Genomic DNA, 15016 nt, shown 5'->3' on the forward strand with positions numbered 1-15016 from the left:
TGATATGCTTTATTATTTTCCCATTATGAAACTGTATGTTATTCATTTCAGTCATGACAACACATAATACATCTATCATTTATTTGAACTATGCAGCAACATTTTTTTTAAAAACTCATTTTAAAAGCAGCAGGGAGTAGGGTGCTTGTTCAACATGAACAAAACCTATCACAAATGCTGTTTTGCATTTATGAAATAAACATGCAGTCACTAGTCAAGCGGTCAAAGGCAGCGTGAAAGTGCTATACTGAAATAAAGACACTTGTTATATGCAGTGGCATTAAAATCAACAATTCTGACTCTTAGACAAACGTGATGTTTTCTAATTTTGAAGCTTGCGGTATGTTATACATTTTATGTGCTAAATGCTAATTACTCAACTTTTTTGAATGCAAAAACTTCCCATTTCTTTGCCCAGCTCTCTTCAGTTTTGGCTATTAATTTGCTGTGATTTTAATTTATTCTTGGTCTTCATATTTTGTTTATTGTTTGCCTAAGGACAAAGCCACCTAACCAGGTTGGCTTGCAGGAAATTCCCTTGGATCTAAGATGAGATTTTGTGGTCCATAGATGCTACAGAATTTTCTGGTTCTCCTTGGCACCTGAGCTTATGTCACAGGTAAAGAACATAAGTCTGAACTTTGTAAAGCCTGACTGGTAAACCTCTTTGACAATCAGCAACAAGAAGTCACTCAGAACTGCATCCCTCTTGAACAACACACTTGCAGATGTGACAAAACACTGGTGATCACACAAAAGTTCGGGTGGGGAAACTGAGTACTACTACTGTTGTCATGTAGCTCCCTCTACCGTCTGATGTGAGACTTGCAGAATGTCCATATGACTTTGTAACTCAGCCAGAGGCGAAGTGGGTTTCACAGTCTCTGACTTCAGCTGAAAATTCTCTATCAGCTCCTGAAATGAGAAAGAAAAGCAGACAACATTAGTAAGAGAGCAGAAAAAAAAAGCCAAAGATGTCAAATCATCAGTTTTAATAAATAATAATTCCAAAGCAACACATGATGGCAAGAACGTGAAGCCTCACCGCAGGTAAGGCCAGATCTGTTAGCTTTTTCCAATGAGATATGACCTCCTCTCTGCTTAATAACCCTCTGTCCACCAGTTTTCTAACCAGGAACAGGTAGTTCTTCCTCTAAAAGGAAATGATTTACACAAGGTTAGAGATTACAGTGTCAAAACAACTTTTAAAGATATTAGATGTTATAGAAAAGGTTAATATATCAAACTGTTTAAGAAAATATTGGCCTAACAGAACTGAAAGAAAAAAAGCTAAGAAAAAAAGAAGAATTCAACATGCTGGAGCATGCTGGAGGCCAGATACTTCAATTCAGGACAGGGACCGTTTCACATGTCATTCACGCCGCCTCGTTTCCAGTCTGTCTACTTTCTAAAGTAGACAGACTGGAAAAGTAGTAGCAGTAAAAAGCACTGCAGAATTCATCAAAATAAGTCAAAAGAACTGAAAAATGTAGGAGGGAAAAAAGTCTCCATCCATTGTAAATATGCTGCAAGTATTTAGGCGGGTAGGTATGAACAATTTATACTAAAGAAATAGTCAAGAAACTACACATCAGCAGGGCTTTATGAAAGATGAAGAGAACACCCTCAGCACTGTTTGTTCTGTTTTGCTGACACTGTTTGGTGTTATTTATGTAAAAGAAAAACAAAAAACAAAAAAAAGGTCTTATGCACACCTATTGCTTCCTAGCCTTGATCTACAACAATTTAATATGTAGTTAGGAATTTGTAATAGTATGACGATTAATACCTCGGTGTCGCTGGCCTTCAGCACAGCAGTGACTGTAAGTGGGGTGAAGAGCAGGTGGAGAGGGGTGGAGGAACAGCTGTCTTTCTCCCACAGCTCAGCGAGCTGCTCCAGCAGCGCTGTGACAGGAGGCTCTGACCCTGAACTATTACCAACAACATCCCCGCTGCACCCTGACAGAGGCAACACCGGGAGCTCTGCAGACACTGAACAGACACACACAACACATTCTCAGGACTGTCAAGGACGTTTCATAGCAGCAGAGCAATTTTAAATGACAACAGGGATTATTTATAAAGCAGGGAATTACCAATTCATTAAAATGATCGAGAGATATATGTATATATCATAAAGACTACCATAAAGTCATTAAACAGCCTGGAATCTCTTACCCAGTTTGCAAGCCAGTAGGACACTACAGTTCAGAAGCATCTGCTCTGACATTGCATTCAAAAACTAAGCAAGCAAAAAGAAGGAAGAGTGTAATCAAAACTGGGAAACAAATCAGTAAATTCAGCATAATTTCAGTACACTTGTCTCTCTCTCTGATGTACCTTTCTGCAAGACAATGTGGCTCCCACTCTCTGTATCAAGATTAGAAGCTGAGAGCAAGTGGGCAGCTCCTCATCAGTCCTCGGACCAACAACAACGCTCAGCAGCTCCTACATTAAAATCAAACCTCTTGAGTTCAGAAAGATACATTTCACTTTTACATCTGCAAGATACTTCTGGGGCTTCCTCTCTTTCAACTTTATGATGATGTAAACCAGTGATATAACACTAAACTGCCTGGCATAATGGGAAATTAAACAGTATTTTAGAACTACAAATTATTAACTGGTGAAATTTTGTTACGACAAAGCATTGTCAAATGAAATACTTAGACATTAAAAAAAAACAAAACAAATATACCTTAATTTCAACGAGAATGTCAGAGGGCAGTGAAGCACTGTGGTCACAGTGGGGAGGGCAACACATCACTCTCTCACTCTCGCTTCCTTGTTTCCTCTTGGGACTTTGCAACTTTTCCCGAGGGACCAGCTCAACCACTCTGTCCACATCAGTAGAATCTGGAACAGCTGGACTACCGAGAGTCTTCATCACACGGTCATACCTGCTCTTCCACTCACGTCTTATGAGTGCTTTTACAATGAGAACATAATGAAAGTTAGATAGATATCCTCTACTGGTTTCTCTTTTTACCCCTTCTCATCTACAATGGAAATGATGTTCTCTAAAATACTGCCAGCAGCATAGAGCACTTGGGGTCAGTTCAGTGTTTTTTTCTATGTTTCGGTCTGGAGCCTTAGTGAGTAGACAAACAGGCCTCAGGCACATACAAAAGGCTTTCAAAACCACTGCACTGCCATTCATTTACATTGATTCACCAGATCAAAGAAATCACTGCATTCATGTTGCCGTGGGGAAAGAAATACACCCCCCCGAAAAAAAAAAAAAAGTTTGGACACTGTAAAATGTAAATAAAACAGAATGCAATGACTTGAAAATCTCATAAACCCACATTTTATTCACAACAGAGCATAGAAAGCATATCAGATGTTTGTCATTTGAATTTGGTGGCAGCCACACATCTCAAAAAAAGTTGGTTGGGATGTGGCCATGTTTACCACAGTGCAGGATCCCTACACTGAATTTAAGAATTTAAAATTTTTAACTGTCTGACCACAGAACAGTTTCCCACTTTGCCTTATCCACTTTGGTCCAGAGAAGGCAACAGATTTTCTGGATTATGTTCATATATGGCTTCTTCTTTGTAAGAGCTTTAACATGCATTTGTGGATGGCACGGAGAACTGTGTTTACAAACAATGATTTCTTGAAGTGAGCCCATGCAGTGATTTTCATGACAGAATCATGCATGTTTTGAAGGCAGTGCTGCCTGAGGGCCCTTAAGATCAGTGCCAATTAACCTAATTAGTTGCAAAATGTTCATCCAGCTGTTTCTTTTTAGTACCACATACTTTTCCAGCCTTTTGTTGTCCCTGTTCCAACTTTTGAGATGTGTTGCTACCATCAAATTCAAAATATTTTTCATGAAATAGTAAAATGTCTCAGTTTAAATATTTGATATGTTTTCTGACTTCTATTGTGAATAAAATATGGGCCTATGAGATTTGCAGAGCATCTGATTCTGTTTTTATTTACATTTCACACAGCATTAAAACTTTTTTGGAATTAGGATTATAACTGGTATCTGACCAGGTATCCAAACTGGGAGAAAAAGCTTGGGTAGATGCCTCCCTGCATTAAAGATGACATACTTTAAACTTTAGAATGTACCTGGCTTCAAATTATAAGCAACATTTGCAGAAATAATGAGCAAACAACTTCTCATTGCTCACTGATCTCAAGAAAGCTTCATTTTTTTAAACATCACACTGAAATGGATAGAAAAACCAGAAAGTCTAACTGAGTACCTGTAATGTTAGCAGAAAGCCAACTGCAGGCTTTTTCTGTGGCAAGACGTTTGGTGATGTTTTCAGAAGTGGTCAGGACCTGCAAAGAAATTCAGTGTTGTAGGTCATAAACATCCAGCAACACACTCAACCACAAAGCTTTACTGAGCATTTGCTGTAGTTGCTGTACTTTTTTGGTTTGAAACGATGTATTTATTCTTGAACTTACAGAAGGGGAAGTCTCATCGGGTAGCAGTATTCGTATGGCTTCAGGGCTCTTCTCACAGCAAAACCTGCATGCAATTTTTTTCTTAACTGAAAGTGACACCTCATAATAATTCCTTATTAAATCTATTCACACAAGAATAAAACAGCAGGATACTTGTAAAAGAAGTTCTTGTACCTGGTGGCTCTTGCCAAAGCCTCCAAGCCTGCATCGCACAATTGAGCACAGATGGAGTCGTTTAGTTTTGAGGGATTTGAGTTTGGCGACCAAAGTCCGTCTCTCAGCATCTTTTCTCCTCGCTTCACCAACTCATTTACTAAGGTAGCCCTGTTGAGAAGTCCCACATGCATAAAGCTAGTGTACAAATACAGCATTTAAAAAAAACCAATGTGCATAATCTACAAGTAGTGTTGATGATGCTTTTAGTAGGTTTTGTGCACATATCTGTGCAATACACAGAGGGGTGAATTCACAGCAGCTGCCACTGAAGTGCTGTAAAAGTAGCTGTTAAACCATCTCTAGCTTCTTAGGAAGGCAACCAACTAACATTGCAGGATGATTACATACTATTCTGGGAGCCATTTTCAATTGGAAAAGGATAATCTAGTGGAAGGCAGGTTGAATTAAAAAAAAAAAGAAGGAAAGTGAACGCTGCAGTTAATTTGGAAACTAGTGGTTTAAAAGAGTTTCACCCTCCAAGCTCCATGATACTAACTTCATATGCTTGACTGCATTGGATCCAACCCTCTCGGCTACAAACTCCACAGTGCGACGTAATGACGGAGGCTGGTTGTGAAAGAAGGCTTGCTCGAGGTCCACCTGTCACATTTAGGCAAATGGTTTAAATGCTCTCAAATAGGAAATTCAGTGCCATTTAAAATTTCCATTTGCTGCATCGCTTGTTTATTCACCTGCAGTTTCTGCTGCGACCTGTTAGCCACTGGCGTATCCTTGAGCTCAGCAGAAGTGGGAGTAATCTTGCGGATAATTCCTCCACTCTTGGCTGTGCTTCCAGACACAAAGGCAGCTAGGAGCTTGCGAAACTCACCTGTATGGACAAAAACAAGTTTGATCTAAAGCTAAAAGAGAGTGTGCGTTACTGTCCCTTAGCTCATCTGTGGTGAAGGGTTCATTTCAACCTGGTTTATCTGATCTCATCAACTCTGAGTTTTGGGGACAGGTGGAGTCACACAAATCTGGGCCAACATGCCAGTTGATGTAATTGGACTACCAATGTTGTACTATTATAATAACCTTGGAGAATATTCAGCAGCTAAATGCACTGGTGGACCATTATGAGGACAGCAGTGGGTAAGGTTCAGTTTGGTAGCAGCCTTATTAGTGGAACTTCAGTCCATGTCAAACAGAAGGCCAAACAACCTATGAAAACTGCCATTCTTGCACTCACTACTCTGCAACCAATCAAGGAGGCTTGGAAAATTTTCATGTGTCCATGGATAAGAATAATCCCAACAACAACTAATCTGCAGCTTTGATAAAAATTGCTATCCTCAAGATAGTGTTTCAGTTTAACTAAAAGGACTGGCTAGTCCAAAAACCCTCAATAACAAAGCTGAAGGTTAAAAACTCCAATGTTAACATGGCTATAATAACAGCTGAATTAATGGGAAATAAGCCAGGATGAAAAGGGCAGCTACCATAAATGATAATAGCGTAAGAAAGTGCCCTTAATCCCAATGTAACATTACATTCAGCATTCCACATTTGTACTCACCAAGAAATGGACAACATGTATAAAGAAGCTGTTGATCCACCAGAGGAATACAGTCCTAAAAATTAACAAGCACAACTTTCATATAAAAACAAGCAGTGGCTGTTTTATGAACAAACACCGATTAAAATTTGTCACTTACAAGCCCTGCAACATTTATGTTACTGTCCTCCACCTCGGCCATCACAGTAAACTCACTGGTGAAAAAAATGTCCTCTGGAATCACTGGAATCTGCACAAGTTAAAACACAACAAGTTCAACCGCATGTTGGCATTATGTAAAAATGTATGCATATATGTAAACGCGATCACAAAAGTGGTACTTAGGTCTTTGAATCATGATTACAGTAATCCTCGCTACTTCGCGGTTCGTTTTTCACGGACTCGCTGTTTCGCGGGTTTTCAATCAATATTAGTGTAAAATATTTATTGCGGTATTTTCGCTGTTTCGCGGGGTTTTAGCAGTACTCGTTCTTCACATGCGTAGTACGTGTTGTACAGTAATGTATATATTTGGTGTATAAGTGTGTGGGGAGGGTTTATAAAAATGTAAAATAGTGTATAACTACTAAAATAATGTATAAGTATTAAAATAAATATAGCACCCCTACTTCGCAGATTTTCACTTATCGCGGGTGGTCCTGGAACGTAACACCCGCGATAAGTGAGGGATTCCTGTAGTGTTATTCTACTGCTCACGTCTAGATGTCGCATCTCACCTGAAAGAGCCAGCCTAATACTGACAACATTAGTAGCTTATTCAGGTAACACATTTCTTCACATCGGCCAAGCACCATTCTCCTGCAAGCAAACAGAAGCCAAAAACAGCATCAAAACAAATGGTCATCCATATTATAGGTACGTGTATTATTCTTAAATGCCTTTCTAGGTTATTCTTAGTGGACAAATATGTTTATTTGAGATATGGTTATGCTTTGTATGACACTTCTTTAACAAGTGATCCTTTTATTCTTACTGCTCCTTGATTTGTGCACATTTCTATTTTATTTTACACACTGTTTTCAAAGATGATTTTTACCCACTTACCTGTACTGTTATAATTAGTTTACATGCATCTTAGAATTAACCCCAAATATGAAGACAGACCTATATAGGAGAAGCAATGTGCCCAATGTGGTCCTGTAGCAAAGAAGCAGAGGGCCGATAAAGTCTAGCATTGAGAGGAACTCCACCAGCCAGGGTACAGTCAGGATGGTGCGCCTCCTCCTCATACTGTTTCTCAACACGGCCCACACATCCAGCACTGGAACACTCTGTGGGGCCAAGAGGAAAAAAAAAAGGTATGGTATCAAATATGCATTTATAACAGGCCTGACTATTTGGTGCAATACGTATTTGTTTCCTCACCTTGCTGCGCAGGGCTATAGCAGTCTCCTGTATCTCTCTGGATGGTCTCTCAGATGTTTGGTAAGGCAAAAAGGAAATGAATCCCAGGAACTTTGCCAGAAGACGAGCTAGAAGCAGCACCGAGGAGAACCGCTGCTTCTCATCCTAAAAAGGATTAAATGGCATAAAAGCTAATCTTCTCTAACTGGGCATGTATGTAATCATACCCAAGCTGAAATTCTTTGCTTCAAATGAAAAGACTTGGGGAAAAAAAAAACTAGCTGTAAAACATACTGATGCAAACTAACAAAACACCCACAACAAAAGCTGGGGACACAGACATTTCAAAATCTGTAACAGAATACCTGCTGCTCCATGTCTCCGTCTCCCTCCTCCTCCTTTTCTCGCTCACAGACGGAAGTTGGAGGGCTCAGGATGGACTCCTCATCCAGATGGAGTAGCTGCTGACACAAGCTGTCCTGCAGGTGCTGGTTCAGCTGGCAGCTGGTACACAATATGTAAGACATGTAAGATTATGGCAGGACATACTCTACAAAACTTTCTAATTTTCAGTTAAGGGCAAAGGAAGGTTATATCAAGTTTAATATTTATTATGATTCTTTTTACTTAAATTTTACTGTCTCACCAGCTAGCTGCCTGCAGGAAGTCCTTGAAGAACTCTTGATAGCCAGGGAAGGATGGGGGAGGGCAGGGGCCAACAACTCCATAAGGCTGAATAAAACGCTCTTCAAGACGCTTCAGACGTCCTAGACCCTCAGCTCCCAACATGCCTAGCAGGTCAGCATCAGGAGCATCTCCAGATGAGCTGTTTACTCGGGGACCTTTACACATCTAAAGAAAAATGGTAGATTTGAGACCTTATTGGGCCAAATAAGGAGAAAAGTCGTGTGGAGTAGAAGATAAACTCAGGATGTTTCTGAGGTAAGACAGTCACCATAAATAAGAAGTGTTTGTTAAAATGTATCATCTACCTGAACAAGCTGCTTCAGGAACAGACGGGCGAAATGGGAATGATTTCCTGTAGAGGTCAGCTGACTCATCATTCCTCTAAAGTAGAAGACAGATATCAGATAATCTATTAAGTTGAAATGCTTAATTTTACCTAATTCCTGGCTGCAGGAAATAAAAATAAAAAGGTTGTGCAGATAACCAGACTTACCTGATCCTATTTCCAAGTGCAGTGTCAAAATTCCACCCTGGTACCTTGTGAAAGTCCTCCCACTCTCTCAGCACCTCATAAAAAATATCTCTGAGAAAAGCACAAAACAAGTAATTAAGAAAATGGATGGATGGAAAAATATTCAGTGGTTTTAATCAACTTATTTCAGTAACTGAATCTCCCATTCACCAAAAAGTCAAATTATTTTCTAGTTTTACAAATGAATCTGCAAATTATCAAACAATAATGGTCTAATTCCTAACCTCAGGAATAAATCCGTACTCACATTTCACTCAAATTTCAATTGTCAAACAATGTGTTTGCAATTTAAAACAGTGCGCCTTTATAAAATGGACAAAAAGTTGGAATGTACCTCTGTTTTTTAAAGATGTGGAAGGCCTTGTCACTATCAAAATTGGATCGGTTGTCAGTATCAGGCTGGAATGGGACTGAGTGGATGAAAGTGGACACTGAAGGAGAGAGCTGAAATATGTATACAAGTGGAGAGGTATCAAAGTAAGGATGTGGATTACCAACACAAGCTGGTAGTCATGTTTATAAAATGGCATAGAGCACTGGGAACGATTTATAAATACATTATGGGCCAGATTTACTAAATGTGACAAAATAGCACAATCCCCAAACACAGGTGTGGCTATTTTTTCAGGTGATTTACAAAAGCTGTGCTGTTTTTTAAACACAGGCACAGTCATCTCATTTCAATATCAAGCACAAAAAAATAAGATGCTTTTTTTTTTTTTTTTGCATTAAATATCAGTACAATTACCAGTACACTTTGTGTTACAAACATAGTTCGTTTGCACGCTCAATTCTCCTCCCTATATTGAGCGCCTTGAGAAAGGAACTCCCAGAATTACATGAGCAACAGAGTCAGTCGCAATAATTTTTGAGCAATCTTGTCACTGCACTCTTTGTAAATACTGACAGTACTTTTTCTTTAGTACCAAAACCCAGTTTGCGCTTGCGCAATGCATTAGTAAATCTGGCCCCAAGTGTTTACATTTATTGTACAGTACTGTAAAGTACAATTCTGTTACCTTGGCTGTGCTTCTGTCTTGGGCCTGAGTGAGACGGTCCCTGAGATCTGGAGAGAAAGCCGCCACTCGTTCATTCTCTGCCAGCAGACGCAACGTGCACTTGTCCAAATGAGCTACCAACCTGATAAATTACAAAAAGGTCATGGTTATGAATTGAAAAGGTTGAGGAGTCTATTAAGTAGGGAAAAACAAAGGACACTCACTGAAATTGATTCTCCAGGACCTTCACTGCAAAATACACACAATTGTGTACTTGTCTCAGATAACATCTTTCAAGGATGTCTGAAAATTTCAAACAGATTGGGAGAGTTTCAATTTTAAATTAAATTACATACATAATCCTAGTATTTGCAATGCCATGGGACTAAAATGTTGGAAGCAATTGCACCACCTGAATGTGAATTAACTGCACACAAACTTTTCTGTTCATCATCATCATGAGCGTGAGGGGACCAAGACGTTAGTAACTGCATCACAAAGAAGAGCTCCGAGAAAATGTTTGGCACAAGGTTTTCTGAAAACACATAAAAATTGAAACTAATGTAAACATTTTTAGCCGTTTTTAAATTACTTTAATGACTTTACAGGAACTTGCTGACAGGCATTTATTAAGAAACTGTCTGTAAATACATCTCTGTCCTATGTCAACATTTTTATCCTCAACAATTCATTCATTCCTTAGGTCAAGATCACCACCTTGTGGTCATTTACCAGAAATGCAGGTACAGTACAACTCAACCAAAAGATCCAATTCCAAGGAGAAAGTGACTTTGGATGGCTCAGGAGAAGTTGTCTGTTGGTCTGGTGTCACTTTAGATCCTGTCTTAAGCACTGTCTTGGTAGGCGTGCAAGGGTCCAGAGAGGGTGGCAGAGGAGAGCTGACCTGCTGGGCACGCTTTGTCCTAAAAACAAGAAATTCCTGATCATGAAAAAGCTGAGATATGGAGAAAAGTTTTGCTTCGGCTGGTGCAAAAACAGCCCAGATTGTTACACATGTAGGAACCTGAAGGCAAGATTGTACAGACAATTACCAACAAACACTTACTTCAGTTCCTACACTATTCATCTGTAAGTAATATAGGACCCAGTAGTAGACATGGATTACTGAACAGTCCAAAATTATAATCAAAATTTATTTCCACAATGTGAATAAATACACTCAGAGCTAAAATTTTGTGTCTGAACAGGTATGTACACTTACTTCTCCCTTTTAAGTAATTCCCTCTCTTCCTGAAGCCTCAGAGAATTGCCTCCTGCCGATGACCGCTCAAGTGGCTCTACTCCTGACAGGGGGCAGGATGGTTTACTGAATGGGGTTGATGTGAAGCAGGTCTTTGGTTTAGAGTGTGGCCGCTCTGCACTTACTGGTGTCGGGTTTATTCTTCTAGATGGCTTAGATGCCCTGAGGAATAACAGAAGCTGTCAGACTGTTGGAAAATTACATGATCAAATTTATATTTATGTTTTGTTTTACTTATGTGAGGCTTGTGCAGACTCACGCAGAGGAAATGGGTGAGGAGCCAACAGGAGGGAACTCTTCCAAGTTGCTGAAATTAAGTTCAGCTACAGATGGAGGTGAAACTTGCTCGCTTATTCTACCGTACCCTCCTCCTCTTACTGATCTCCTCCCTCCAGTCTCATCAATGTATTGTCCTCCACGTCCCCGTGCCCCCACTGCCATGTTGCCACCACTCTTCTTGCGGCTTTTCTGTGACTGGAAGTTAGGGCTGTGCTGAAGGTCAGGAGGAGAAACCATGTAGTCTCCGAGTATGATTCTCTGCCCAGCACGCCGTTCAGATCCTGAAGGCCTTGAAGCAGGGCTCCATGTAGTAGAAAAGGAGGGACTGCTTAAGGCACTGACCCCACTCAAACAGTGAGATCCTTCAGTTCCAGGTGACACAGACGCAGGAGAAAACAGCTGGACCCGGCTGGCACCCCGAACACCACTTCCACCAGTATCAGACTTGCAGCCCCTCCTGTCTGAGAAACCTTGCGTCTGTGCAGCAGGCCGAGGGTGGCTGGGGGTCTTAGCTGGTGTGGCGGGGCCATGGGTGAGTGCTTGACTACTTTGCTCTCTCAGAAAATTTAATAGAAAAGCGACAAACTTCTGTTTATGAACTGTCAGCCCGGGTTCACTGAACGACAGCTTGTCACCGTCCTGTTGAAAAGAGAGACTTAACTGTTGGAAAGTGGATCGAGACAAATGAATCACTTATAAACCTGAAGTGGCACCCCATGATAGTAGGTACATACGTCAATAAATCTTTTGGACAGCTACAGTTTATTTCTCAAGAAAATTAGTATTTGACCTAGCTAATAACGTGCTGGCTAATCTCTGCTAAAACGCCACAGCTGTCTTTAGACGCTAACAATAATAATAAAATTAAGTATCTGTGGTAAATTATGACAAGTTTTAATGAAAATATTTCTTCTGAAGAAAAGGAAACTGTCAACTAGCATCTCCTCTGGAGTCAACCCGATCTACAGCTAACGTGACTCGCTAGCACAGCAGCTAAAAGTTTTGTTTACATTAGTTGGGAGCTGTGTCATCACATAAAAAAAGCTAAACAGGAACAAAACGGCAACAGATGTTCCTCTCGTGATAGTATTATCCGTTTTAGACCTACCTTTGCATTCTTTAGCCAGTCCACCACCTTAATAATATCCACTTTCTGTGAGACAAGCGATTCCAAAAGAGCCGCCATTCTTGTCAAGCGCTGCGCGGCTGTAGGACTGAGAGCAGGAAGGCGGGGTTAGCGTGTACGCATGCGTATTGCAAATTACGTATGTCACCACGTGTGCTTCTCGTCAGAGCCAGAGCCCACAAGAGTAGTTCAAGGGCCATCCGAGGTCTCTGCTTGTTATATCATCCGTCCATAGATGCTAACCTAAACACGGTGCTGTGCACATGTTGAGTTGAGTTTATATTTTACTTCCAAGGAGCCAGAATTTCATGACATTTTTAAAGTGGTTTTGCGCAATAATTTTCCAAGCTTTCTGAAGGTCTTTAAAAGTTTTTCTTTTGGACATTGGCTGCTTTTCAGTCTAGTCCATGTACCTGACCTTTTTCAGAGGAATGTTTGTTTGTTTAGCCGATGGATCATTCAAGAATTAAAAACTACCTAGCTGAAGGGATGAACAAGTGCTGTGTCTACATGTAGGACAACTTGGCAAAGAACCCATTTGAAAGTGTATCTTTAGCCAATTTGCAACCTGTTTAAAAAAACAAAACAAACATAATTTGTTCCCATTTCTTTAGTTTAATCTATGAAACATGCCAAAAATAATACAGTTTGGCAGACTTAAAAGGATTTTTGTGCCATTTAGGTGATTTTAAAAGAGTTGTTGACCAAAAACTTCAGCATGGTGTGCACTGTGGCTTTAAAAATTTTGAGGATGCTGGACAAGTGAAAAACAAAGGTGCATCCGGCCATTGAGTTGGTTCATCTACTGTTTGCTGAAGTCTTATCAGAAATGGTCTCAGTGGAAGGGTAGCTGTCAAAAAGCCATCCATAAGGAAGAGAAACAGGGGAGAAAAGGCTGAGGTATCCCAAATTACACAACTGGACTGAAAAATCAGTGGCAACCGGTATTATGGAGTGATGAATTCACAAATTTTGGTTCAACTCATTGTCAAAATGTGCAGGGGAGGTCTGGAGAGGGATACAACAGTGAATGTCTACATCCATCTGTAAAACACAAGCGAGGCTCTGCTTTGGGGCTGCATTTCAGTGGTGTTGGAGATCTTGTCAAAATTGAAGAAATTATAAATGCCAAAAAGTACTGTAAGATTTTGATGCACCATGGAAAGCATCTGATTGGCAATGGCTTCATTTTTCAGCATGACAATGACACAGTAAACACACAGTAAAAGCATACATTTCGATAATAATTATTTGATCCCCTATTGAATTTGTAACTTTGCTCATCCAAAGACATGAACTCTCTCTAATTTATTTTAATAAAGAGAGCCCAAATATCAACCAAAAAACGCCAGAAAAAAACACATTGCATAAAGGTTATAAATTGATTTGCATGTCATCGAGTGCACAAAACATGATTCAGTAGTTGGTGGAGAAACCCTTGTTGGCAAGCACAGCGGTAAGACGTTTCTTGGAGTTGGTCATGAGGTTTGCACACATCTCAAGGAATTTTGGCCCACTCCTTTTTATAGAAACCTAAATCCTTTAGGTTTCCTGGCTGCCACTTAGCAACTTAAAGCTTCAACTTCTTCTGTCTATCAAACTGAGGCCTGGAGATTGGCCTCAGTTTGATAGACAGAGATTACTTGTTACATTCTTCCCTTAGTGCTTCTTCTTCATGCTGGAAAGCCCATCCATGATTCATCTTCAGTCTTGTTGCTGAGGGAAAGAGGTTCTCGTCCAATGTTGGCCCCATCCACTGACCCCTCAATACGGTGAAGTCGTCCTGTAACCTTAGCAGAAAACCAGATCCTAAGGATATTGTTTTCACCTTCATGCCTGACTGTGGGGATGGAGTTCTTTGGGTCATACTCAGCATTTCTCTTCTTCCAGAATTCTGGCTGGGTTGCAGGGGATCAAATACTTATTTCACTCAGTGACATGCAAATCAAATTTCTAACTTTTGTGTAATGTGATTTTTTTTTTCTGGATTTTTGTTTGATATTTTGTCTCTCCATTAAAATGAAACTACCATAAAAATTAGAGACTGTTCACTTCTTTGGAAGTGAGCAAACTTACCAATTCAGCAGAGGATCAAATAATTATTTCCCCCACAGTACCTGGATAAAAAAATACACAATGGAGCGCTACCAGTCATGGATTGGCCTCCCCAGAGACCACAACACTATTGAAGCAGTGTGGCATCATCTTCACAGAGAACAGAACAAAATTCAGCCAAAATCCAAAGCAGAGTTTTGAATGTTCCTTTAAGAAGCCTGGAGAACTATAAACTACTTTTTTCTTTTGCCAAAAAACAACAGCCTGAACACCCAGTGAATTTATTTCAATTATAAGAAGCACTTATTAAATGAGCGATTTTAATATGCGTTCTTGTTCAGTGTCCAACACTTTAGGATTATAAACAGGAATCTGTCACAAAATTCTTTCTGCATGCGGAATGAGTATTTTATTTATAACCAGTTTATAAAAATAAAATACAAAATAATTTTAAAACAAAAAGAAACAAAACACTGTACAAGGCATTGATATGATACAAATGATAGAATTAACATAAATAATTACAGGTATATACAATGCAAAACTCCTACTTGTTACATTCTTTCCTTGA

The 15016-nt window shown here is 39.8% G+C and overlaps 1 protein-coding gene across 1 annotated transcript; it reads right to left on the reverse strand.

The window, feature by feature from the left end:
* Positions 1-64: 64 nt before the first annotated feature.
* On the reverse strand, positions 65-12485 carry cdan1 (codanin 1). Its single transcript, XM_030718164.1, has 28 exons — positions 12373-12485; positions 11245-11903; positions 10947-11147; positions 10457-10647; positions 10137-10259; positions 9949-10027; positions 9746-9866; positions 9061-9170; positions 8688-8777; positions 8500-8575; positions 8154-8359; positions 7873-8011; positions 7529-7672; positions 7268-7434; positions 6880-6961; positions 6303-6392; positions 6164-6218; positions 5340-5476; positions 5144-5247; positions 4606-4755; positions 4432-4495; positions 4224-4302; positions 2699-2928; positions 2341-2448; positions 2179-2242; positions 1790-1992; positions 1046-1153; positions 65-915 (listed from the first exon to the last, which is right to left on the reverse strand). Exons 1-28 carry the CDS (start codon positions 12448-12450, stop codon positions 793-795), a joined length of 3981 nt encoding a protein of 1326 aa, XP_030574024.1. The 5' UTR covers positions 12451-12485; the 3' UTR covers positions 65-792.
* Between the last annotated feature and the right edge of the window lie 2531 nt (positions 12486-15016).

Source organism: Archocentrus centrarchus, chromosome 22 (genome assembly GCF_007364275.1).
Source record: "Archocentrus centrarchus isolate MPI-CPG fArcCen1 chromosome 22, fArcCen1, whole genome shotgun sequence".
In the NCBI taxonomy this organism is placed as follows: Eukaryota; Metazoa; Chordata; class Actinopteri; order Cichliformes; family Cichlidae; genus Archocentrus; species Archocentrus centrarchus.

Bases quoted from the DNA above. Each gene is read 5' to 3' on its own strand.
- cdan1 (XM_030718164.1), bottom strand. From the start codon at position 12,450: ATGGCGGCTCTTTTGGAATCGCTTGTCTCACAGAAAGTGGATATTATT. The intron at 7,435-7,528 runs GTGAGGAAACAA...TTGGCCCCACAG, and splicing joins CTATAGCCCTGCGCAGCAAG to AGTGTTCCAGTGCTGGATGT. The intron at 6,393-6,879 runs GTGAGATGCGAC...TAACTTGTGCAG, and splicing joins TATTAGGCTGGCTCTTTCAG to ATTCCAGTGATTCCAGAGGA.